Here is a 26,932-nt window from a genome sequence, read left to right as displayed (position 1 = left end):
AATTTTTTACATTTTAGGTGAAGAATGTACTCTGTTAAAGATTGATGAACGCTATATTGATATAATTACCCCCACGTAGGCTGCACACACTGAGAAGTGATTGTAGTCACAGTAGTTTGGTTAGCATATATCCTGTCCTTTGATGTTATATAGCCTTAAAATGAACTGTATGTGATATAAATGTGTGTGTGAATTATATATAGTTTAGACTCTCTTTTAGTTTCCTCTCTAGTGCATTTATTTTTTTATATCCTCTACCTCCCTTAATATTAACTTGAAATACTCAGAATGAGCTAATTATTGTGAGGTTTTTGGACTTATAGAAAACCATGTTCAAATACAGTTACTTAGCCAAACTAGTGTAGCTGGAAAATTCATTAGCATATTTTCTTTTCAGGCTCGTGGATTTGAAAGGAAGCAAGCCATTCTAGAAGAGGGCAGTGTAGTGGTTGCTTTTTGTTGAGAATAGCCATCAGCCTGGAGCCTTCTCTAGTAAATCATTATATGCATCAAGTTAAATATTCAGCTGAAGTTCATGCAACCTCACAGTTACCAAACACTCTTGCTAAAGAGAGTTGCAGTCATAATATCTGCAATCGAATCATTTCCTGTTCAGGCTTGCAGGTGGGGCACTGTCTGAAACTGCAGTTCTGTAAGATTAGTTATAAAGAGAATGCCTTGGTGTGAGAGCCTTGATATTAAATGACAACTTAGCAAGTGTGGCGATAGAGAGGGTACCCCAGGATCCTGGGACTAACCAGGCTCTGCAGTCCCACTCCCATGGGGTGATCTGATTAAAGCTCCTCTGGGGCACCAGATATGTGTTGATCACACTTGGGCAGTGGGCCCGGAAGATAGCACATTCCTCTACCGACCTTTGGAGGCCTGCCAGATTACAAAGCTAGCATTGGAGCATGGCTGTTCTCTGGCACGAATAAGCCCGGAGCCTGCATTTCGTCTAGTATTTGGTCCTCTCCAGTTGAGGGGATGCCTTGGGACTGGGTTGGTCTCTGAATCCACTTAGGGGTTGGCATATGTTCTTATACCCGTTGCCCCTACCCCATCTTGGAGTTGATTTTTACTGTCAGCATAGTCCCAGAACTGACTCACACCCTCTCAGTGATTCCTCCAGACTGGGATGACCCAGGGTTAGCCTTTGAGATGCCACAACTCTCCTCCCCTCCCACCGCAGCCTGTCTTCACTGACCCAAATTTTTAGGCTTGACTAAACTGTCCATCTGAGAATAGGTGGGGGTTAGGCAAGTTAGGCTGCAGTCACTTGCCCCTTCATTTGCTTCAGTGCATCCCTTTGCACTGGGTAAAGGAAGGTTGGGTATGACACACTCCTTAGGCTTCACCTTTTCTCTCCGCCCCTTTCCTGTTGCCCTTTTGATTTTTTAAAATCTGATACTCCCCCCACTCCCCCTCCTCCCCACACCAATGGAGTCTCCTAAGCTATTTCTGTCTGTTTAATGATCCCCAGCTGTTGCTGTAGTTCTGGCTGTTTTCACGGCTGGGAGAGGCAGAAAAGCCACAGAAAGATGGGTCTTGCTTATGTGTCACACATGGTGTCAGACAAGTCTAATGCATTTTCCTGAAACAACTATCTTGCCGCTTCTTAGGGAGGGATGTTAATACTTGGACAATTTGAAAATGCAGGAAGAGGGAAACTACAAGCTACTATTGGAACATTTTAAAAATAGGCATTCTGCTGATAGGTGTGGCACTGTCTGTTTCACTCAAAATTACGCTAGAAAAATGGGGTATGTGGTAACTGGGTAATAGTTTGATCCCTTTGCATTCTACTTTTATTTTAGCTTCGAAGCTGGAATGTCTCCTCCACCCATGGTGTGTGTTGAGGAGCCAAACATCGAAATAAAAAGGATTCTGTGATAGGAAAATATATGGAAATCATTCCTGAAGTGTCCAGAAAAGGCATTGATTTCAGTTCTGCTTTAACTTAATGCAGGTTTGTTTCGTAAAATTTTGTGCAAAACCTGCAATAATGAAATGTCCCACTTGCAAATTCAACCACACAAACTTCAGGAAATAATAAAGTTACAGCTCTAACAACATGAACTCCTTTACAGTTACATACACATTTGCTTTTGAGATGTCTTTACTAATCTTGGGGGATGAGGAGTGGGAAAATCCTACAATTAGAGGGGCTGCTAGATTATAATAGACTGGCATTTCCTTTACATGTTTGATCTTGAGAATTTTAACCCTTCCAGTTATTTTAGCTGATAGACCTGTAGCTGATAGACTTTTACACTTCATATGCTGCACGAAGTTTAATTTTATGGATTTTATTCTTCTGTAAAGAAGAAAAACTTTGCTGTAGCCTTTACCAAAATTTTATTTTAAAATATTCCTTTAGTTTTTTGAGACAAATAGATAAAATTTTATATCAGCTAGGATTTAAGGGTGAGAAATTATTGTTTTTTTCTTTACATATCCATAGAGCACTTTACACATAAACATTTTAAGAACTTTTAGATTATATGTGTGTGTATTGTTAACCCTTTTGGCCAAATTTTTAATTTCTAATCACCTCTCTGCTCCCTAATCCTTCCCCTGGAAAATTTCTTTTAATTTAAAAATTATTTAAATCAGAATATACATTTTTATTTTTCTCAATGTCAGTTAAATGAAATGTCATTAATTACTATAAACACTGAAAAATTAATTCCAAAAATATCAAGAAACTAAATAGGAAAGCCTCGCCCTGGCCAAGTGGCTCAGTTGGCTAGAGCATCATCCCGTACACCAAAAGGTTGTGGGTTTGATTCTGGATCAGGACATATATTTAGGTTGTGGGTTCGATCCCTGGCCGGGGCACATACAGGAGGCAACTGATCGATGTTTCTCTCTCACATCAATGTTTCTCCCTCCCTCTTCTCCTTCCTTCCTCTCTCTCTCAAATCAGTAAACATATCCTGGGGTGAAGATAAAAATAAATAAATCAGTGAATAAATAAATTGGAAAGTTTATCAGGAGAGTTTGAAATACTTTACTAGAAAAAACAACTTTCTAAGTATTCACAGGATTTATATGAAGATACAGGTCTCCCTCATTATTTCAGTCATGATTATTCTACCATGCTATATGTTTTTCAAGTGCATATTATAAAGCTATAGAAAGAGTAAGTGCTTTAGTATAGTTTTAAGGGAAAATTTTTGGTCACTTCTGACTTACTGTGGAATAACTACCCTTTTCCAGGTTTTAAATCTGCTAACCTGTCCCTGCCCTCAAGAAAGTTGGGTATAAAGTCATCACCAGTGATACCAGCAGGGAATAGCAAATGAGATTCGAGGCTGCCCATATTTTCTGGGCAAGTGTACAGAACTAATGCGGCTGGGAAAATGCTGTTCCTGGTGCCTTTGACTTTGGGAGGGATTGTTGAGATGGCCCTGCCAGTCTGAAGGAATCGCATTCCCAGTTTATCTTCACCCCTTTCATACATCTGGCACAGGTACATGTTATGCTTAGTCTCAGGTGATGGGGTTGAGCATTGTCTTATAGGTCCTTGGAATAGGGACTCATGGCATTGAAGCAGCTGGCGGTTTGAGATCTGTGTGCTAGTTAGAAAAGGAAATGACTTCTTTTTCCCAAGGGGGAGATGAGCAACTACCTGAAATGAAATGGTAGTTCCATATCTTTGAGGATGTGGGAAAGAGTCTGATTTATTTACTTATATATTTATGTATAATTAATATTTTTGCTGTGACTCTTTATATAGTATGTATAATTTATAGTACATTGAATGTGATGTAGACTAAAAAGCTCAGACTTTGATATCAGGCGAATCTGTGTTTGAACTCCGGCTCTGCCTCTTAATAGCTGTGCAGACAGTTACTTAATCTCTTTGAACCTTTGTTTCTTCATTCATAAAATCAAGGTAGTTCATAGTTCAGCTAGCTGCTGAGATTAAATGAGCCACTGAAGTAGTACATCCAACCCAGTGAGACTGCATAATGTAGGAGTTGAGCATATTAAATTCCTCATTTTATATCTGAGTTTCTTTCTCAAGACAAGCCTTTGCTCACCTCAGAGCCTTTGTATTTGCTATTTCTTTAGATCTTTTCATGGTTTATCATATTATTTAGGTTTCTCCCCAAGAGTCACCTACCTTCTTAGATGGGCCTTTCCTGTGTACTCTGTCTGAAACTACCACCCTCAGTCACTCTCTGTTCTCTTAGTTCACTGTATTTTTCTTCACATAATGTACCGCCAGAAATTATGTGTTTGTTATGTTTTTTCCACTAGAACATGTGCTTTGTGAGGGCAGGGACATCATCTGTTGTTCATTTTACTGCTATATCACCTAGCCCAGTGCCTAGCATATGATAGGTCCATGATAAATATTAGTTCAATAAATGAATGAATCAGTCAACCTAGAATTTCCCTAGTACCAGGGAAGAATCCTCGGCAGAATACAGGAAGGAAATTGTACCAGGAAGTAGCTGCTCTTTGCCTTTTACTATGGCTGTTTCTGCATTAAGAACAAAGTGGCAAGTAGGCCTGTGAAGTTCTCTTATAACCTTCCAGACTGCCTCCTGTCTCTGGGAGGAGCCCCTTTAAATAACCTTTATATGTTACCACTATTACCCTGTTAGAGTTTCTATTCCTTTTGGAATCTGAATATAAGTATTCTTTTCAGATTGTAGAGTTGTGAAATGTCATATACTGTTCACTGAAATCACCTGGATTTTCCCCGAGTTAGTAAGTATATAGGTCTTTTCCAGCCACATCATGCAGATAGAGCTATTAGTGTAGTGTCATTTTTAAACACAGGGAACTGGTGCGTTTTATGAAAGGGGAGAAGCACAACATGTAATAGTGGCTAAGGGCTCAGGCTGTAGATTGAGATGGATGACCTTGGGCACGTTGCTTAATCCCTCTAGTGCTCAATTTTCTCATCTACAAATGGTATAATAATAGTGTCTTCCACATAGCTTTGTTTTAAGAGTTAAATAAGATGATGCATGCATGTTTTTACCATTTTATTGTATTACGCAATATAGAGATCTTTTATTTTCCATATTTTAGTAGGTCACATTCAATTTTCATAAGCATACTCTTTGTAAATTAGCAAGTTTGATATATAAGTAGCCCACGTTTACCAAACTAGGAAGATCCCTCATCTCTCTGCCTGTATTCCTGATGATACTCAGATTAAATAGAAAATATTTACCTTTTTTGATATTATTTCTAATATCTAAAGCTGATTATTTGAGAGAGAATTTAACTCATATTTACATATTATATACAGAGATGGGAGAGAAGTTTATGGAATTGTGAAAGGGATGAATGATTTAGCATATTGATAAAACTTAAACTTGAAATCTCATTATAGATCGTTTTTGGCATTGTGATTGTAAACAGAATTAGGAATGCCTCTCCAAGTCTTTGCAACATTACGTTATTGTGTATTGTATATGTTTATGCCACAAATCATTTTATAAATTGAATTTATTAAAAGGCTATTATTATTTATTCATAATTACTTAATCATTTATAGAAATTAATTTCTGTGCAAGAGAAGGTAACATTTCAGTTTGAAAGAAACCTGACCTTTGATATGTTTTAGTAATTGATTCATAAATCTTTCTGAAGGGATAATCAAATCCATGGGTTTTTAAGTAAAGTTTTTCCTTTCAAATAATTTTAGACTTACAAAAAGCTGCACAGATAGTACAGAGTTCCATATACCCTTCACCTAGTTGCCGCTAATGTTAGCATCCCACATAACCATGGTACATTTGTCAAAACTAAGAGATTAACATTGGTACACTACTAAGCAAACTCCAAACTGTATTTGGATTTTATCTGTTTTCCCACTGTTGTCCTTTTTCTGTTCCAAGATCCAGTCCAGGATACCACATTGCATTTAGCCATATGATTTTTATTTTTATTTTTTAAATATATCTTTATTGATTTCAGAGAGAGGAAAGGAGATGGAGAGAGAGATATAGAAACATCAATGATGAGAGAGTCATTGATCGGCTGCAGCCCGCAACCCGGGCATGTGCCCTGACCGGGAATCGAACCCCGATCGCCTGGATCCCAGGTAGATGCTCAACCGCTGAGCCACGCCCGGTCATGCTAGCCATATGATTTTTAGATGGTGGATCAGTAGAATCCCAGAGAGAATTCACTTTCTTTTTCTCACTTCCACTTTCTTTTTTTGGTCTTAAATCTGAATTTGAATTTCAGCAGGTCCCTCTTTCTCTGGTAACACATGAATGGACCTTTCTGGGTCCTTTAACCACTATTTCCATATTGACAATTTAGAATTTCAGGAGCGTCCTTTCATCATTCATTGTATATTTAATTTTATTCGTGAATGAGTAGCGATTCTTCTCCTTTCTGAGTCTTGCTTTATTCATACCAGTTTGTCTAGAGTCTGGGAACAGAGAGTGCTTCTTCACTGACTGCATGTTCCAGAACTATCTTCCAAAAGGAAACAGTTCTCCCCTTCCCTTCCCTTCCCTTCCCTTCCCTTCCCTTCCCTTCCCTTCCCTTCCCTTCCCTTCCCTTCCCTTCCCTTCCCTTCCCTTCCCTTCCCGTCCCGTCCCGTCCCGTCCCGTCCCGTCCCGTCCCGTCCCGTCCCGTCCCGTCCCGTCCCGTCCCGTCCCGTCCCGTCCCGTCCCATCCCCCCCTCCCCCTCCCTTCCCTTCATCTTTCCATTCTTTCTCTCATGTTTTTTGGTCTCCACTTAAAGGTCAATTCTGTAAGTATATTGAATTCAGTTGGAACTTATAAAATATTCATATAGTCAATTAAATATACAATGCTTGCCCCTTTCCCCAGAAATCATAGTTAGGTTGACAGTAAACCCTTCTAGTTAAGGGTAGGGCTAATTATAGAGTACGTAGGGCCTTTAAAATGCTGTTGTTTATGTTAAAAGCACAAGCCAGAAATACATTTTTGGCATAGCTTACACTGTGCCTAACTCATTCAGGCTTGTTTCCCAAGTTGAAGGAAGAAAATTAATCATGAGAAGGGTTAGAGAAACTTAGTTTAGAAAGTTTGAGGAAATTATATATAAGAAATAGAGAGGGGAAAATCCAGAGATGCTGTAGGACAGGGTAAGGATTGAGAACTAGGGAGAATCCAGGCTGTATCAAGAAAGACATGTGAGAGTTTATAATAATAATAAGTAAGGGGCCCAGAGGAGTGTTACTTCTTGAGAATGATATCAGGAAATTACTTGAAACTTTAATAAAACTGACCCTGACGACAAAATATTTTTAAGGCCCTGTTTATATGTTCACTAGTCCTACCCCACATAGAAAGGATCTTGTTTCTCTTTCTTTGTGACTTCCAGTGTTTGGTTGTATGACCTTTGCACCTAAAAAATAGATAACTATTTGAATTTTTATTGTTTTTAAGAAACCAGCATTTCTTTTTATTATTTATGCACACGTGTATCACACATAAGACCAGGTGACTAGAATTTGGCAGGGACCCTTAGTAGTATGGCATGTGTGCTAGCTGAAATTGAATTTTCCTATGACTTTTTAAGTAGAACTCTGTATTACAGATATCATTATTTCTCTTAATACACTGTAATGACATTTGAGTCCCTTCCCCCCATTAGATTTAAGAATCCCACAAGGACGAGAACAGTGTCTTACTCACATACGTATCTCTAGCGCCCTGCCCTGGCTTTGAGAGTCCAAAAGATGCTTGAATGTAGGAACTGAATCATGGGAACAGTCAGGCTGCTGTCTGAGTATGTTTTCTTTGAAAATACTTTTCACTCTTAAGTACTTATTTGATGGATGTTTCCTCCACAAAAGTGTGAACTCCACTGAAGGCAGCTATTAAATTGGCCTGGTAACTACTATACTCCAGTAGCAAGCACAGTGTTTGGTGTGTAGAGTAGACCCTCATATTTCTTGAATGAATGCCTAAGGGAATTTTTGACAGGGAACTGAGGAAGCACTGAATAAGGCATGAATATGAAATGAATGGATGTGCTGACCAACTAGTATGTGCACCCTGGAGGAACTAAGTAAATGTGTGTAAAGAATAAATGAAACTGTGTGCCTTCTCTTACTTATTTTCATCCGGCTTACCCTAAGCTCTCTGTTTTTCAAGGAGTTTTAGTATCTTAAACAATTGACTGTACTGTAGTAAAGAGGAAATGTGGAAAGTTAGCTATCCCAGAATATTAAAGGAAGAGAAACTGGATCCCAGGGTCTGACCTATCACAGGGCCTGACGCAGAGTGTAGGCACACCTCAGAGATACTGTGGGCCCACTTCCAGACCACTGCGATTAAAGTGAGTCATAACCCTTTTGCTGGTGCAGGGCCTTGCCTTCAATTTATAAAAAAGAAACACGACAGAGAAAGACCAGTACCATATGATTTCACTCATATATGGATAGAGAGCAGGCTGACAGCTGAGGGGTGGGGGGGAGGGGGAGGGATTTAGTGAAAAAGTGAAAAACTGAAACATACACACAAAACAAAAAACCACAACATTTGTGAAGTGCAATAAAGCTAAGTGCAGTAAAGTGAAGTATACTGGCAGTTGTCTAGTAAATATGTGTTAGATGAATGAATAGAGAACTCTCTGCCCATCCAACTCCTAGTTCGTATTTGGGTGGTGATGCTGTAAAGTAACCCAGGCAGCAGAACATGAGGAATACCCTCTTCTGGAGGCACCCTTCACCTACTTATTTATTTTTTTAAAAATATATCTTTATTGATTTCAGAGAGAGGAAAGGAGAGGGAGAGAGATATAAACATCAATGATGAGAGAGTCATTGATCGGCTGCCTGCTGCACATCCCCAACTGGGGATCGAGCCGGCAACCCAGGCATGTGTCCTGACCGGGAATCGAACCCTGATCACCTAGATCCTAGGTCAACGCTCAACCACTGCGCCGCGCCCAGCTGGACCTTCACCTATTTTTAATCATATATTCTAGGAATGAAACTAGTTAAGTGTTCAGAGAATAATAGCCTTTGTTCTGAGTGATAGATGGTGTGGTTTTACAATTTGGGTGTCACTAAATGATTTTTCAGGCATGTAGGATAGACTGAAGTATAAAACACACCAATAAAGTAGGCATAATTCACTGCTGCAAAGATGAATATTCTAATTATCAGCATGCTAAGCTTCATATAAGGCTAAAATCCACATTGTTCCTTCTCCAATCTTCCCAGTGGAAGCCATGGAGCTGGGCTTGAGAACACAGCACTTACTATTTTTTCCCAGTCCTGATTGACCCAGTTGTTTTGATGGCATTACCACCTTGAGTGCCATCAACATACTTCCATATTCTTACAGGGCAGGAATGTGTGATGTTCATTCCTTTGCTTTGCTTTCTCAAGTAGCCAGTTATTTAAATAGCAATTGATCACTTTTGTTTGAAACAGGTGGAAAACTTATTTCCACTTTATGGTCCAGTTTCTTTTCTTTTCATTCCAATCCTTTTCTGACAGACAGCTCAGTTGATTTACCATCCGTCAGCTTTAAAGACATCTGTTCATCTATATATAGGCTGCTCGCACAGGCCCTCTTAGAAACAGATGATAAATTTGTGGAATTCAGTAACACTGGACTTTTAAAGACTAGTCACTTGTATACAAATAAGTATTTTTGTTTAGTTTTTATTGACTTGGAGAGCGGAGAAGAAAACTAAATGTTGGTGTAAGTGATAAGTGAAATAGAGAGATTTCATTGAATTCTTTTTAAAATCTCCTTGGTCTAGTGCTGTCTGTGAAAATATTAATTTGAACAAGTGTTAGGTAATTCTTGGTGAAGGTGGATGTGCATTAAATATTTGGCCTCTGAAATATACTCCTGATTAGGGTACCTTCCGCAGTGAACACAGAACTTGTGACTTGTAACATTATTTACTGAAAATGAGTTACTGAATGATTTCTTCTAAAATGAATAATCCCTAAGACCTGGAAACAAAACCATTTTATTTAGAATGTTTAGAATTAAGAGGGAATAAGACTAAGGAAAGTAGATATTCATATAACTATCCATTTCTTTGTAGTTGAAAGTCTTAGAAGAAGGATCATTGCGCACACACACACAGGCAAACAGGTAAATTACAAAACAAAGTATAGATTGACTACCATAATTCAGAGGTTTTTCCCTTCTCCTTATAAAGATTGCTAGAGTTAATAGGAAAGGTTATATAGTGTATAAAAATAACATACCTACAATCAAGTTGTAATACCCAAGATAATACTGATCAGGGCAAGTTCTGTTACATGAATGGGGAACTTGGTCAGATTTCAGATAAGCATGGAATTTGGAGTTAACTGCTGAGAGGAACAAGATGGAATTTTCAAATAACTAAACTTTAATTTCATTCAGTTTTAGAGATGGAAAAGGTTTATTAGATTAACTTTCCTGTTTGAATTAGAGCTGTTAAAAAAAAAAGCTTAAAAAGATCTTTATTTTGTTCTCCATAAAAAACTTAACTCAGACTTAAAGTTGGCTTTCAATCCAGAAGCTTGCATAAAATATTCCTATGGCCCTATCCATATGAGGTTTTTTTAGGAGGGCTGCTGATTGATATTTCAAAAGTTATTCTTGGCTAACAGCTATAGTTTTCATTGATTTTTTTTCTTTGAAGTGTTTAGACTTATTGAATTGCATTAGATTTCCCTATTCTCTGAAATCAAATTAATTTGTTGTGTTTTATAATTTGCTAATAGCTCATCTTACACTGGCCTTGGAAACACTATAGAAGATGACAAGTATTTGTCCTTTCCCCTCTGTCTTGCCTGGCACTTCTCTTTCTTTCATCCAGGGACACATAAGGGGTAGTTAGTATTAAGTGCCCACACTTTCAGAGTCACAGAGACCTGGGTATGAATTCTAGTTCTAGCACTTTTGAGCAGTGCAACCTAAGGCAAAATTTTAAAATTTTCAAAATCTTTATTTTCCTCATTTGGAAAATGGATATAATAATTATACCATCCTCACAGGGCCTTCTTAAAAACAGCTCTGTGGGTGGAAAAGGCAGATATTAGGGTAATATGATTCCTCATAGAGTCAGTTCCCACTCAGATGTGACTTGCAGGGACCTTATAATTGAAGACTTCTCGTGGAAGGTTACTGCCCTTGGCCCATGGGACCCTTCTAGCCCTCCTTTTTTTGAACATTTTCTCACCTAACTTCTGAATGCAGGCCGTGGCATCATCATTCTGCATGGTGTGCAGTGATAATACCCTTTAGGTTTCATTGGCATTTGAACTAGAGATCATTGACTTTTAATTTTTAAAAATATCCCTAATAAGTTGTCTCACTAAGTGGTGTTGCCAAAGTGAAAGTAGGAGAAACACCTGTCACCCTCCCCTAGCCTGCTGTCTTTTGAGCCATCTAGTTTGGTGTTTCACCTCACGGAAAAGGGGTTTTAAGTGAAGAGGAAGAGGAAGAACAGAGTTGTATTAATGGTAAAATATTTTCTGGTGAAAATAGGTATGATTTTTAGATACAGATGAAAAGATTTTACCAGTACTTCTGATCTGCGTGAATAACTATCATTCACTATACTTATGGTGGTAAACATTTGCTAACAGGAAGAAAGTGTGGAACATCTGGGAAACTTTTTCTGCTGGATGGTGGTCCTCATATTTTCTTTGAGTTAAATTAAGCATTTGTGTGTTTTCAGCCTTAAGAGGAGGACAGTGTTGTAGGAGGTTTTGAGCAAGAGGCAAGAGTGTGGTACTTTGTGGATTGTTATCGCCCTGCAAGACCCTTCGCAACTTCCTCTCGCCGCCCACAGCAGAATACGGAAACCCTGCTGTATCAGGCCACTTCTGCAATTACAGTCACAATTTGAGGGGATCCTTCTTTTACACTACCCCCTCCTGTTTTGAGACTTTCTTTGCATTTGAAAATGTGTCTTTTGTGGTGGAATGCCCTACTGAGTCTTCATCTCTCCTCTCTCTTTGCTGCCCTGCAGTGCTGCAGTTGAAGCTCCAGCAGCGGCGGACACGGGAAGAACTGGTGAGCCAAGGGATCATGCCGCGTAAGTACCACTTTCTCTCTTTCAGCATTTGATTGAGTTGCTTTTAGGACATACTTGTGTGTACCCAGTATGCCACAGAAGGCATCCAACAGAAAATAAGGGCAACAGCTTTCATCTCTGACTCTTCTTTCTTGTGTTTTTCCAAGTTCAGGGACACTCAGTCACTAATAGTGAAGATAACTGCCCTAATTGATTGAGTTCAGTGAAACAAACAGCAGAAGGTTTAATGGTGTCATTATTAGCTTTTGAATTGCACTTTTTAAAGGGTTTCTACACCCTTATACTTCCCTTTATAGGAGGAGCAGATCTTGAACTGGAGTATTGTGAGGAAGAACCTACTTCATGCATATGATATGCCTTAGTGTTCAGATTCTTTTGGAAAGAACCCGGTGTTTTGAATCAACTACAGGTTGTTTTTTTAGAGTGAGATCCTCAGATACCGTAGGGCTGGCATGGGTGTGAATGTACTTGAATGAGACTTAGATGGGGTTGTTGCAGAGCTGGGCACAGTGGGTGTAGAAGTGCATCACTCAGGGAGAAATGAAACCAACTTTGGAATCTGTTAGAATAAAAAAATTTGCTTCTGACACTAACAGCATTCATTACAAACTGAGTGGAAGCTGGAAGCCAGCAAGATTTTGCTCTGACATTTCTTTTTAAGTCATCAATAGTGGACTTAGGCTCTCCTTCTTTCTTTCATCTTTGTATGTTATGACTACTTGGATACATCCTAATAAAGTAAAAAAAAAAAAGTGCAACTCCTAGTTTCAGGGAAACTGAGATAGATAGATAGATAGATAGATAGATAGATAGATAGATAGATAGATTTTTTTTTTAATATATCTTTATTGATTTCAGAGAGAGGAAAGGGGAAGGAGAGAGAGAGATAGAAACATCAATGATGAGAGAGTCATTGATTGGCTGCCCCCCAACTGGGGATCGAGCCTGCAACCCGGGCATGTGCCCTGACCAGGAATCAAACCCCAATCGCCTGGATCCTAGGTCGATGCTCAACCTCTGAGCCACGCCCGGCCGGGCAAAACTGATATTTTTCACATTAACTCAATGCCTGCTGACTTACTGCCGCTGTATTTTCCTAATTCTCATTCATTCATTCATTTATTCATTCAAATTTTTGAGTACCTGGCGTATGCCTACTGATAAAGCAAGATAAATCCAGTTCCTGCTCTCAGGAATTTTATATTTAGAAGAAGACTCATCATTAACAGAGACAAATTAATAAGATAATTTCAGAGTATGGTAAGTGCTATGAAATAAATTAACTGGTTGGTGTGTTAGTAAGTAAAAGGAATGAGGTAGAGTCACTTTGGATAAGATGGTCAAGAAAGGCCTTCCTGAATAGGAAGTATTTGAGCTGAGATCTGAAGGATGAGATGGAGTTAGCCATTCAGAAGTAGGAATAGGGCCCATGGAGCAGGAAAAGCAAGTGTAAAGGCCTAGTGCAGGAAAGAGCTTGGCATGTTGAAAACCTCAAGGAAGCCATTGTGGGTGGGGCCTGGTAAGTGAGAGGAAAGCAGGGCCAGTTAAGATTGGTAAGGTGAGCAAGACCAGAATGAGGGCCTTACCAGCCACACACATGAGGTGGATTTTAAGTACAATGGGGAGCCATTGTACTTAAGCAAGTGAGGGTGGGATTTAATTTATGTGATTGTAATGGCAGGTCCATTTTTTAGAGCTAGAATTGTGCGACAGGAATAAGGAGTCTGAGTTCTATTTCTATCCTAAGCTTCAGCCAAGTGACTTAAGTCTCAAATTCATCTTTTTGTTTACTGCAATTAACTACCAAGCCATTTACCCACATTATGCTTTCTTCTTTTCTGGCCCTCCAGTGAGGGATTCCCTACCCCCAGATAGAGCAGATGGCATGTGCAGTGGATCAGTAATGTGATGAGGTAGGGCAATGTTGTGCTTTATAGAACACTCCAGATCTGCTTTGTAGAGGAACAAGTTACCAAGAGTCTCATCTTCTTGTCCCTTTCACCAAGGAAATCGTGTTTTGCAGCTACTTTGTGCCTGTCCTAAATGGTATAGAGATTAAAGAAATATGTCATGGTACCTGCCGTCAAGACATTTAACAGTTTATTTGGGTAGCTAAAATTTACCCATGCACAAAATAAAGAGCAGTTCAGTGGTGAGCAATGACATGTTGAATGTAATTACAGTACTAGTTCTGAGAGCATACTGCTACTTCTCAGAATCTAAAATCCGTGCAGAAGTGCCCTGCGCTCTTTTCCCTTTCTTTCATTTGATACCGGGGCTACTGGAGATCACTGTTTTAATAGGATTTATTGAATGCAGTCTACTTGCATAGCGTTCCATGTTAAGACAAATCATGCTTCAGTTTTTGCAGTTATCTGCTTATGTGTTTGTCTCTCCAACTAGACCGTAACCTCCTTGAGAAAGTCTTATGTATATTTTTGTCTTCAATGCCTGGCACTGAATGAATGAATGAATGAATGAATGAATGAATGAATGAATGAATGAATGAAGACAGCCAGTTGTAAAGTGTGCGTGTGTATGTGTGTATGACAGACAGAAACAGGTACCACTCAGTTGCAAACATGTTGGATTTCTGCACATGGAATTTGAAACAATACTCCTGTTTTGTCAGGAGCCTAGGTTCTAAAATGTTCTGAATATCTAATTGTATACTTTGGTTTATTCTCTGTATTTGTGAAGTGAGACCAGTTGTCCTTCCTATAGAAAAGAAACGACCTGCTTCTGTGAGAATATTGCATCTTCCCTCATAGCAAGAATCACCTTCAGCTGTGGGCACAGTCTTGGTTTTCAGCTTTTCTAGTGAGGGAAATAGGTAGCAAGCTATTAAGATTATGAGAATGTTGAGGCCTGGGAATAGCTTCAGGTATGAAATTCCCTGCTCATCCACATACCTGGTGATACACATATAGGGTCCTGAGTTCCCAAAGATGCGGCTTACTTTTTGCCAGCCCCCCACACTATGAGTAACCTTGCTTTCTCACCACAACCCTGCACCTGCTACCTTAATTCCTATTGTAATCTCCAACATCCTCTGCCTCCCAGACATCACCACCTGCCATCTTCCACCAGTCTTTCAAAGAAAATATGAGCAGTGCTGAGGGCAAAGTGTAAGTGACCAGCAAGTTGTTGTTGATTATTGGAGATTTTGAGACCTGAAAAAGTAACATTTGGTTTGCAATGCCTGCTTCCATTCCCATCTTGCTGGCCTGAGGAGTTTCTGAAAATTGCCTTTATATTTACATTTGTTTGACAACTTAGGAACTAGATTGGGCCCTCAAGCTGGGGGAAAGGAGCAGTGTAGTCATGGCTATATTCTGCCTATCATTTATGTGTTTATATTGTTTATCAAATTCCTCTCATCCCAGATTTTTTTTCTGGCTCTGGGAAGAAAAGCCTGCCCACCTCATTTCCTAGAATACTCATGCACAGTTCCCATGTAGGACTGGCTCTCAGTTCTGACATCACATCTGTAGGACACAATGTCTCTCCAGTGGTGCTCTCACCTTTGGGTTGGTCATATTTCTGCATGTTGTTCAAAGTTAGGGTATGGCCTTTACGTAAAGTTCAGGGGATTTAAGAATCTCTCAATTCCGACGCACTTTTCTCTGCTGCTTGATAAACTCTGTTCATGGCATCCAAACTATGGGGTATAGAAGTTGGTTTCTGATGTATTTTTAAACAGGATCATTTCCCAGAATCCTTCATTCTCATCATATAAACATGTCTCGTTTAACACCACTTAAACCCTACCAAATACAGAGTGCCAGATAGCAAAGGATTACATATTCCAGGCCCTAAGCTTTCTTTAATGATGTCTGAAGCTCTGCATATCTTGAGGGAGAGGAGAAATGGCACGGACAGGAAGCTGGTGTTTAAGTCCAAAGATTAAGATCAGGAATGCTTCTGTATTCAGAGTGAAGAGTCATAGAAGAGATGGGCCTTGTGTGGTACACTTTGTTCTCAAACAAGGCATCCCCCACAGCCTTTCTCTTTGACATTTAAAGGTGCACAGGATCATAAGGTTAAGGTGAAAATTAAGAAAAATGTTCTGGCAATGAAAGCTGCTGCAGAGGAATAACCTTTTAAAGGAAAACATGGAAGTTCCGACCCAGACAAATGAGAAAAAACGTCTCCTGTAACCTTTCTGGATATGAGAGAAGACACTTATTTGTCTCTTCCTCCTCCGCCTTTTGTTATTCTGTTGTGAATCCTTGAGAAGAGCACAAAGTAATATGTTTCTGATGCTATATAGTTAACCCTCAGTTTATTATTTTCCCAAATGCACGTAGTAGGAAAAGCTTGGTACCTTGGCAAGCACATGAAGAAATTATTATTTTTGTCTTAAAGATTCTCTAAGGACCTTGCTCTGTTTCTTGAGTGAGCTTGTTTTTTTCATTTTAAATGGTGTTTCTGTGCACCCAGCCAGTGTCATTGGTAACATTAACTCCAAATGGTTGGGAGAGTCCAAAGAGTGTGAGGGCAACACAACTCAGGGCAGCCAGTTAGTGTCATTCCACAGGCCTCACAGACTACCTCACCGTTAAAGGTGCTCAAACAAGTTGCTAAGTGAAAAAGTGAACGAATTGGCCAGCTCCTTGTGACTGGTTCATGGGTCTCTAAGTTGGCCCCCTGTGTCTCACATTGAAACTGGAAAGAGTGGCTTCATGTCATGAGTTCCTGCAGCTCTATATTTTTATTATTTTTTTAAATTTTCACCTGAGGATATTTTTCCATTGCTTTTCAGAGAGAATGGAAGGGAGAGAGAGAGAAAAAAAACATGGATGTGAGAGAGAGACATCAGTTGGTTGCTTCCCACACATGCCCCGACCAGGGCCAGAGATTGAGCCTGCAATCAAGGTACGTGCCCTTGGCTGGGATCGAACCTGGGACCCTTCAGTTGGTGGGCCGATGCTCTAACCACTGAGTCAAAGTGGCCACGGCCAGCTCTGTATTTTTAATAAATTTTGCCACATCTTCACTCCCTAACCCTTCAGTCCTACAGTTTCATCTCTTTGTCATGCTTCAGCTGTCAGTGTGAGCTACGTGGTCTACACAGAGACAGTGTGGCCCAGTTGCAGCACTTATAACCAATTTAAGCTGTTACTTTACTGGACCCCAACAAATGTTAGCTGAAAATCTCCTGGTCATCTGACTATAGGAGTCTCTACACCAAGAAAAAATTTACTCTCTGTGAGAGATTATTTAATGGCTGGAAGTGTCAGGTTTGATTACTGTGATCCCTTTTCTTCTATATCTAAAATTCTTCATAATAGTATTTTTATGATTTGTAACTTGGAATTATTATTTATTCTTCAGCAGATATGCAAACCGAGTTTCAGGACTCTCCTTCCTGACTACTATGGATCAAATGCATTCTCTCCCTCCCCCTCCATCCCTCTCTAAAATCAGTTTTAAAAATTTAAAAACTAGTTTCTGTTTTTGTAATTCCTAAGAAGATAAACCAACCTGAAGTTTCAGACTTTCTTGTAATGAGAAAGAGATGATTTAACTTTGTCACTTTCAGTCCATTTTTATTAAGCCCTGGGATGTCATGTGATCTATTCCCCACGTTACCATGAATTCAGAAGAACTAGCCTCTAGACCATCCCTGCCCAATAGCACTTTCAGCGATGATAGAAATATTCTGTAACATTAGGCACATGTGCTGTTGAGGAATTGAAATGAGACTAGCTTGAGTGAGGAGCTGGATTTTTTATTTTATTTAATTTTAATTAAAGTTTAAATGGGTACATGTGGTTGATGGCTGTTTTATTAGAGTTTTAGACCTTACTCTGCTACTTAGGAACAAGGTGACTTTGGACAACTCAGTTAACTCTTTTGAACTCAACTGCAACTTTTATAAAAAGGGGATAATAATACCTGTCTTACTTGCCCCACAAAATTCGTTTGGAGATACATGAGATGATAGTTGTTCATGCTTTTGAAATACAGGCACTGTTATTCTTGGCAGACAGTGAGAGGAACATTAGCTTTGATCTGCCATCTTGTGAATCTGAAAGCTGCTTTTAATATATATATCTATATATTTATATATAGATATATATATCACTAATTTCTGTCAAAACCAGTGTTTGAGAACAGGAACTAAGTTCAATAAATAAAATCCTCCTTAAATCCACTTTTCTCCCTACCAGTGGATTTCAAAACAATTTCTGAAAATTGCTAATAATCAAAGAACCACTAACCAACATGGTTCTCTGTTAAGATTGTTCCCTTTTTGGTCCTGTATTAACAGGACTGTTATTTAATTAGCTTGACCTCTCTATGGTAGTGGATGCTTCTTTTTTAAATTCTCTGAAAACAAACAAGTGGCTGGGTTGGAAATAATGGGTTTGTTTGTTTGTTTCTGGGCAACTTGCCAAAAGACAGAAATGTTCACCAGTGGGTGGTGATTCCAGTGGGGACATAGATAAGATGGTCTGGTTTGAGGCCACGTTGCCCCCCCCCTTTTTTTAACGTAAAAAGATTTAAGATGACAAAATTGTAGGCTTCAAGGAAATGTCATTTGTTTTGCTTTTAAGTGAAGTGTTATAATGTTGAAGAGATACATGTTTCAACATAGACTGTAAATTATGAATTTGGGTGGGGTCTGTGGTCATTTCCCATTGGCTCCAGTCCACTGGGAGTTGCTGGAAGCTCCATGTGGTAGTCTCTGAACTGCTGTCCCTAGAGTTCAGAAAAGGTGTCCCCTAAGGTCTGTAATTGGCCCACTGCTCCCCTCCAGTCAGTGCCCTCAGGCTCATGCTTCTCTCAGAACCCCACTCTAACACACATTAGTTTCATCCATTTGGCTCTTTTCGATACACAGATATCTTTGGATGAAAGAGCTCGTTTCCTTTTTTGTTTTTGTTTTAATTGAGATATTATTGATGTACAGCATTATGTTGATTTCAGGTGTTTGTACACCATAACTTTTTTTTAAAGAAGCAAAGAACCCTACCTCATTGAGACTGTGTAAATGAGCACAGGAATGTGATTGTTTAACTGGAGTTGAATCCCAAGTTTAAAAGGCGTTTGTAAAATGTGTTCTAGGATTGTGGCTAACCTGTTCCCTAGATTTGAAGCCGAGAGAAAATTGTGTTAGGCACGTGGCCTCAGAAATCTTCTGTTTTGTCCCAGGCATTTCTGATAGAAATCTCTTTTCCTGCTATTGTAGGTATATTCCTACCTCAGTGGTCAGTGACTAGGATAGAACCTCCTTGTTGGCCAGTTGCTAATAAATCCTAAAACAGGACTCTAGAGTGAGTTATGTATGTGTTCACGTTCTGAGCATATTCATTGTTGAATTAAAAGAAGGATCAATCCAGCAGGGAGCTCTGTTGAACAAGCTGTGGAAAATAGTCTTCTTGTTACAAGTTCTTGATACAATTTAATATCTGAAAGGTACAGTAGGTATTCAGTTTCACCTAATAATTAGTTTTGGAAATATCTAAGCTATCCAAGGCTGACTTCTTTTCAAGATAGTAAATGAAATAAAGTTTATAAAGTCATTTGTTGAAACTACTCACTAATTTTACCTAAACAATGTCAATCCTAAAGCATTATACACCCAGGGGGGAGCCCTGATAGATATCTGATGTTGATGGTAATTTAAAATTCTTCAGCTTAGTGGGATGTTATTTGCAGAAGGGCAAGCTGATTTGGAGCTTGTATCTAAACAGATGATTTAGGCATATTGATTATGGGGCTTCAAAAAGAGGGGAGCCCAGCCAAAGTGGCTCAGTTGGTTGAGCGTTATCCTGTGCACTGAAAGATTGCCATTCAGTTCCCAGTCAGGCCACATATAGTACCTGGGTTGTGGGTTTGATCTCCAGTTGGGGAGTGTATGGAAGGCAACTGATTGATGTTTCTCTCTCACATTGATGTTTCTCTCCCTCTCACTCTGTCTCCCCCACCCTCCCTCTCTCTCTCCCCTTTTCCCTTGTCTCTCAGCATGTCCTTGGGTGAGAATTAAAAGAAAAGAAAATCTTAAAAAGAGGTGATAGCTTATGTGTGTATATACTGGGATCACAATTGATCTGGAGCATTAGACAGGGCAATGGTGCGAAAACCAGATATAAACAGGGCTGGCATTATGTTGAAGAGAAGCTTGGAAGTCCAGGTTCAAAATATTTGGCCCCTGATATGTTAACCTTTTGGAATTCACTGTACCTGTTGATATTCATGCTCTACAAGATTGTGCACTGACCTTTTCTCCCAGTCTGGAGTCTCTTTCATCATCACTGGGTCAAGGGTGCGAGACTGGAACAGCTTGCACTTCTGGGAAGGTAAAGATTTAGCATCCTTGGGTCTCCACTTCTTATATTCATCTTGGTACTTGGCTTTCCTGCTGATTCGGGTGGGGGTGACAGCCCTGGTGCCAAAACAGGGTGGTGGCAAGCGTGAGCACCAAAACAGGATGTGTATGAAGCACGTTTTCTTACTGTTTGAATCCTTGCTTGCCTCAGAATATGTGGTCCCTTCCCTGTACTCCACTACCCAAGCTCTTTCTTTGATTCACATGAACTTACTTCTGGTTTTCATGGTCAAAATGTTGACACAACTCTTTGGTTAATTGTCTCTGTTGCAGGGTATTTGTTTAGGTATTCTGGTATGATAGCTAAAACAGTAAAACAAAAAGTGGAAGTCAAGCCCACTTAGCTCTCAGCATTTGACTCCACGTGCACTGTTTCCTTCAGAAGGAGGATGGCACAGAAAAAAAAAATTAAAGCAATCACAATGTCTCAAGCTTAACAGAGCTTCTAGCAAAGTATTTTCACTTCATTTAATGCTAAGTCATTAGAGTAGTTTGTATAATATGCCATTTTGTGCCATACTGAGACTCACAGGGGTTATGCGAGTTGCCCAGGGTCACACCACCACTAAAAGACAGGCAGATCCCATCCAGGTTTCTGGCTCCAAACCCCATGCTAATTACTGAAGATCATGGTCTAATGGTCCTTATTGACATAGGAATTTTATGATGGTAGCCTGCTGTATTTTCACCAAAATTTCAACTTTGAAAATAGCGCCAAATCAGGACCCCTAGTTGGTGAGGTAAGGTGAAAGTTGGTGGGGGTGAGAGTAACCCTGTCATTTTTAAGTCTTCCAATAAAATTGCTTCCAAGTTGCTGCTGTTGTCTGCGGGTTGTGACACTTAAAGACCAAGGGCATGCATGTTTCCACATCTGTCATAATAACCCTCAGTTAAATCAGAGGGTCTTGATTTCTTTTGTGCCATTGTTGCTCCTTGGAAAATCTTACACATCCTCTCACTAGACAGTTGCTTAAGCAAGCACCCCAAATTCACACAGTTTCTAGGGATTCATAGATAATCTAAAGCTGGTACAGTGCTCCCCAGATTAAGAGGCTCTGCTCTGCTTGGATACAGAATCCTAAGAAAAATTGTCTAGCTAATGATAATAATCTAAACCCTCACACACCAGTGACAGCCAACCTCTGTGCTTTCGTTGCTCAGCAGGTAAGTGACCCTCCCTATTTCCTGTACTGACACCAGTGAACCTCTGTGCTCCTCACTTGCTGTGCACTAAGACCAAGGACTACATTTCTGTGCTGCCTTCCATTGACTGTCACGGTCACGCCCTAGATTCGAACAGCAGTGTGCAGAATCCATCCCTGCTGAATCAGGCCCTTGCCTGGGTTGTGAGGAGAATGGCAAAAAGCCTTGATCCTTTGACACTTAGAAACACACCCTTTGTAACTCAAAACATTGATCCTGAAAGGGGTTCAGGAGATTAAACTGCTTGCCAATTTATGAGCACCTACACAGGCCAGAGTGGAAATTTTGAGTAAACTGTTGAGGAAGGTACTCTTTAGTCACTTTGCCCCTGCTGGTGGAGAGTGGGCAAATAAAGACCTTTCCTTTCTCATCAGCAGTATCACCTTTCCTCTACCTTTTGGATAGGGAAACAATGGCTTCTTAAATTTTAGTTGCACCAGAATCCTCAGAGAGCTTACTAATGGTTAAAATTCTTGAAGCCTAGGAGTCAGCACTCCAGAGACATTCTTGAACTACACTTGGAGAAACACTGGACCAAGGGCTGCTGGTATCTTTCCCCTTTTCATTTTTACTGATGGTGTAGACGGTGGCTATTCTCCTCTCCCCAGGAGTTCTGGAGTAGAGGCTGGCGCTGCCCGCATAATTCAGGAGTTGATGGCAAATTTCTAAGGCAGTCAAGGCCGCATCATATAAAATGATTGCGTATGGAGAACTCCTAACCCGTCTCCAGTGCTGGGAAAAGCCTGCCTCGCCTGCCTCTCTGTGGCCTTGTACCATGTCAGTGGTCAGTTTGGCAGAGTAACTGAGCTGCCCTGAGCGTGTGACAGACTTCTGAGCTAGGCCCAGGGGTGTGGCAAAAGACTCAGTTAACTTTGGAGAGTGACTCCTCCCCCCCGCTGCCCTGGCCCCTCAAGAGATGGCTGAAGGGAAGAGGAGTGGGGAGCGGGCCTTGTGCTCGCTGAAGTCCTCCCTGCCGTCCCACGGCCAGTATTAGAGAAATGGACAAGGCGGCGTTTCTTTCCAGAGGAGTAACAGGAGAAAGCAGAATGTGGAAGATCAGATTAAAATCAGTTGGGAGTGCCCTGGTCAATTTGGCTCAGTGGCTAGAGCTCCGGCCTGTGGTTTGATTCCGGCCAAGGACATGTACCTCGGTTGCTATGAGTCCACTAGCCATGTCCTTAGGATAAGTAATCCTCTAGACACGTTGCAAGGCTTACTTCGTCTGCCCGTCCACTATTAGCATCTCTCTTTTTCTACCTACATGCTTTTTCTTGATGCTTCCTCTTTGCCTAGCCCTCTCCTGCTCTGTGAACCTCAGGTTTCTATGCTGGACTCTATCACCTGTGCTTAAATTCTGGGATTTCCTTAGATTCAGCCTTGGAAATAATTGTCTTCTGTCTCTACAGATTGTATCACATTATCACTAGATCTCTCACACACACACACCTGTGTATACACACCATCTCCCCCTACTTGCACATCTCTTAATAGGATGTCTCACAATCAACTCATGCCCAAAACTGAACACAGTTTCTCCCACCCTGTCCCAAGCTTCCTCCTGTATCCTCTGTCTGGGAGTTTTAATGGCACCATTCACCCAGTCATTCCACTTTGTTTTTCTAAATGGCCTCTTGATCACTACTAAGTGATCTTGTAAAAATGCAGTTCTTATTATTTTGCAGTTCTTGTCAGAATTGATTTCATGCAGGGATCATCAGTAGATGCTAAAACCATTAAGTAAATGGTGGTTAGGGAACAGGATTTTCACATGTCCTCAAAATATTACCCCACAGATAACATTAATTACAAAGGGTGAGATGCTCTGGTGTCACCTTTCAAACTTTTAGCACCATCAGTGGTTGGATAACATGACATATGTGCTCCTGATACTAAGAAGTACGCATCACCTATGTAGTCCTCTTGTCAAAAATGTTTAACCTAAATCTTCTCATGAGGAAACAGACTCAAAATATAGGACATTCTTTCTGCAAGACAACCGGCTTACATACTTAATTCAGTTCCATTAAAAATGGAAAAGGTAGGAATACTGTTCTAGGTTGTGACTAAGGAGACAACCACTAAATGTAGTGTATGACTCCTGATTAAATCTTGGATTGAGGGGGGAAAATTCAAACAGCTATGAAAGACATTTTGTGGGCAATTGAAGAAATTCACATTTGGACTAAATGAGATTATATTACTGAATTAATATTAATTTAGGTGTGATACAGGTATTTAGTTATGTAAGAGAATGTCCTTTTCTTAGGAAATGTGCACTGAAGAATTTAGGGAAGAAATGTGATTGTTATCTGCAGTTTACTTTCAAGTGATTCTGTAAACAACAAAATGTGTGCATTCCTGTGTGCAAATGAGAGTGAGGTAAAACAAATATAGCTAAAAAAGAACTGGTGAATCTAGGTCAGTTATAGGGCTGTTCATTATTTGTTCTTTCAGTGTTTGGGGGTTTGAAAAATTCTAAATTAAAAGGGGACATGGCACACGGCCAGGCGTGGCTCAGTGATTGAGCATCGACCGAGGATCCAGGCGATCGGGGTTTGATTCCTGGTCAGGGCACATGCCCGGGTTGTGGGCTCGATCAATGAGTCTCTCATCATTGATGTTTCTATCTCTCCCCCTCTTCTTTCCTCTCTCTGAAATCAATAAAGATATATTTTTTTAAAAAAAAGGGGGACATGGGAAAGAGAGCATGTGAGTGCAGCCATGGAGGTGACAGGAATATGTGCCAATTACCAGGTGTGTTTCTGCTCGTTTTATTTTTAGCGTAAAATATCAAGTTAGAAATAACTCCCCACCCCCACCCCACCCATGCAGTTCTGGCCGCCTTTGACACTGCATGGGCAAGGGTATTGGGGTACCTTATTACAGTCGTGCAAAGGGAGAAGGCTGGACTCCTGATTTGGCCTCTGCTGGTGAGGGTGAGGCTATCTTTTTTTCTCCTTCTGGTGTCTGGCTGGAATAGAACGATTATTGTCTAAAAATTTTCTGTCTTGCTAGGCTGCCCTTTTCGTGGTCCTTTGGCCAGTGAGAGTATGTTTTGTTGAGGGTTTTTTGGTCCGCCTTCATTGGCATTTCCAGGTTGCTGACTTTTTCAACTCCAGGTCTGGGATGTATGAAGCAAAAGGAAACACAGGAAACTCACTGCTGTGTTACTCTTTGGATCCCAAGGGCCCTAGCCTGTCTGCCTTCTCTCCACCTTTCAGAACCTGCTTATGTTTGTTTTATATGCAATGTGCAGAGTTTCTAGTTGTACTTAGTGCGAGGAATAGAGAAAGATATGTCTGCTACATCTTCCCAGACGCAGAAGTCCCTGCAGTAATACATTAAATAAAGCTCTTCATGGGCTGGGCCCTGCCTCCCTTTCCAGCCTCATCGTCCCCATATGAACTCCTAGGTCCAGCCATGTCAGACTACTTGTAGTCCCTTGAAATTGAGCGTGGTCACACCTTCATGCTCTGCCTTTGCCCCAGATGACCTCCCGACCCTCTTCCTTGTCTGCCTGTAGGGATTCTATTCTATTCATTGGATTTTCTCTGTAAAATCTACCTGGATAGTTCACATACTTCCCTCAGGCTGAATGTTGCCTCTTCTGTCCTAGGTAGCACTTAAAACTACCTCTGTTTTCATCTTTTATTTGTCTTTTTTTCCTAAGCAGACCATGAGCTGCCTTTGAGGGATGGGACCCTATCCTTGTTCTCACTAACTAGCATAGTACAGTGGGTCCTCGAATAACATCGCTTCCTTCAGCATCATTTTATTATAATGTTGATGAGATGTAGGAATTTTTGTTTACATCAATAGCCTGTAGTAGAATTGGTTTCATGATATATCGTTTCGCTTTAAAGTTGCAGAACCTCTTGACACTATTAAGTGAGGACTTACTGTAGTTACTGTGGTCATTGGATAGATGGATGAATATATTTTAGTTTTCCACCTAGATTGTTAAATACACACACACACCCCGCCCGCACCGATGCACTGTGTATGCCCGTTGCTTCTGCAGTGAAAAGGATCCAGCAGGCTTGCCTAAGAGATGGGTTCCTTGGACCATGGCACCCTGACCTCTGTTAGCTATTCTGTGTTCATGGCCTTTGAGTTTCTCTGAATACAGAGTTGGTGGAGAACTTCTGGCATAGTGTCTTATTGAGGATGAGAACTATTATTTTCATTATGTCAGCACCTAATAAAGTGACATTCAGATCCAGGCACCTAATAAATATTTTTTAATGATAATGACAAGGAAATAAGTTTTGATGGTTAATTGTTATCCTTCCTTGCTGAGATTTATTTCCAGAACTGCTTTGTGGATCCTAGACTTTCACTTGCCTTCATGTTTACATAAATCTGGGGCTGGTGATGGGAAAGTGCTGTTTAATGCCCTAAATTAATGTGGTTGGTTGGTTGGTTTTCAAGGGTTCCTATATGTACTCTTCAGTGCTAGATTAAATCAAGACCAATCAATCCCAGTGCTCCTGCATCGTATACCACAAAGCCTGTAGACACACTGAACATGTCTTTGAACGCCCCCTTGGAAGTGGATGGCAGTGCAGTTGGTCCTCCATACCTCCAGGTTCTGCATCCATGAATTCAGCTAACCTTGGGGTAAAAATGTTCAGGAAAAAATGTTACGTGGTTGCTGACGTGAACTGTGTAGCCAGGCCTGTGATGGTTATGTCTGTACAGAACAGGTACAGGCTTTTTTTCTCTTTTCATTGTTCCCTAAACAATATAGTATAACAGCTGTTTATATGGCATTTATGGTATTATAAGTTATCTAGAGATGATTGAAGTATAAGGGAGGATTGCCTAGGTGATATGCAGATATTGCGCCATTTTATATAAGGGTAGTTTGGTATCTGTGGGGAGTCCTGGAAACAGTTTCCCACAGATACTAAGGGACGACTGTATATTTTTAAATGGAAGTTGAAACCATTTCTCTTTTTAGTTCACAATGACCTCATTTAATTAATGCAGCAAACGTGTAAGGGGAGAAAGAAGGCGCTGGAGGGAGGGAGCAGAGTCTTAAGCAGTGGGTCAGCCAGCCAGGGGTGGGGCTCACATCAGAACTGAAACTAAGAGCGCCACACCTCTTAGCCACTTCTGTGCATTTGACTTCCGTGGAGAGTTTGGTTATTTTCCTTTCAGGACGTGCTGCACACTTCCCTTTGTTCGCACAAAGCCATGCAAGTGTTCCAGCAGAACCAGCTCTGGAGAGTGGGAGGAAAGGATCGAGAACTGCCCTCCAACAGCAAAAACGTGTATTCCTATAAACAGTATGCACAGCTTTGGGGTTTGTGGTGCTCTTTGGGGGCTTCTCTTTCAGAGACTGCCTTTTAGGAGTTTCTGAGAAAATGAAATTT

The 26,932-nt window shown here is 40.4% G+C and overlaps 1 protein-coding gene across 1 annotated transcript in view; it reads left to right on the top strand.

The window, feature by feature from the left end:
- MRTFA (myocardin related transcription factor A) overlaps positions 1 to 26,932 on the top strand; it is a 150,537-nt gene that overhangs the window by 101,161 nt on the left and 22,444 nt on the right. The window contains exon 4 of the mRNA XM_016205306.2: positions 11,948 to 12,013. Within this exon, the coding sequence (XP_016060792.2) occupies positions 12,007 to 12,013 (7 nt within the window). The 5' untranslated portion in view covers positions 11,948 to 12,006. The remainder of the gene's footprint in view (positions 1 to 11,947; positions 12,014 to 26,932) is intronic.

Source organism: Miniopterus natalensis, chromosome 2, assembly GCF_054644295.1.
Source record: "Miniopterus natalensis isolate mMinNat1 chromosome 2, mMinNat1.hap1, whole genome shotgun sequence".
NCBI classification, from domain to species: domain Eukaryota; kingdom Metazoa; phylum Chordata; class Mammalia; order Chiroptera; family Miniopteridae; genus Miniopterus; species Miniopterus natalensis.
This window is presented reverse-complemented; position numbering and strand designations above follow the sequence as displayed.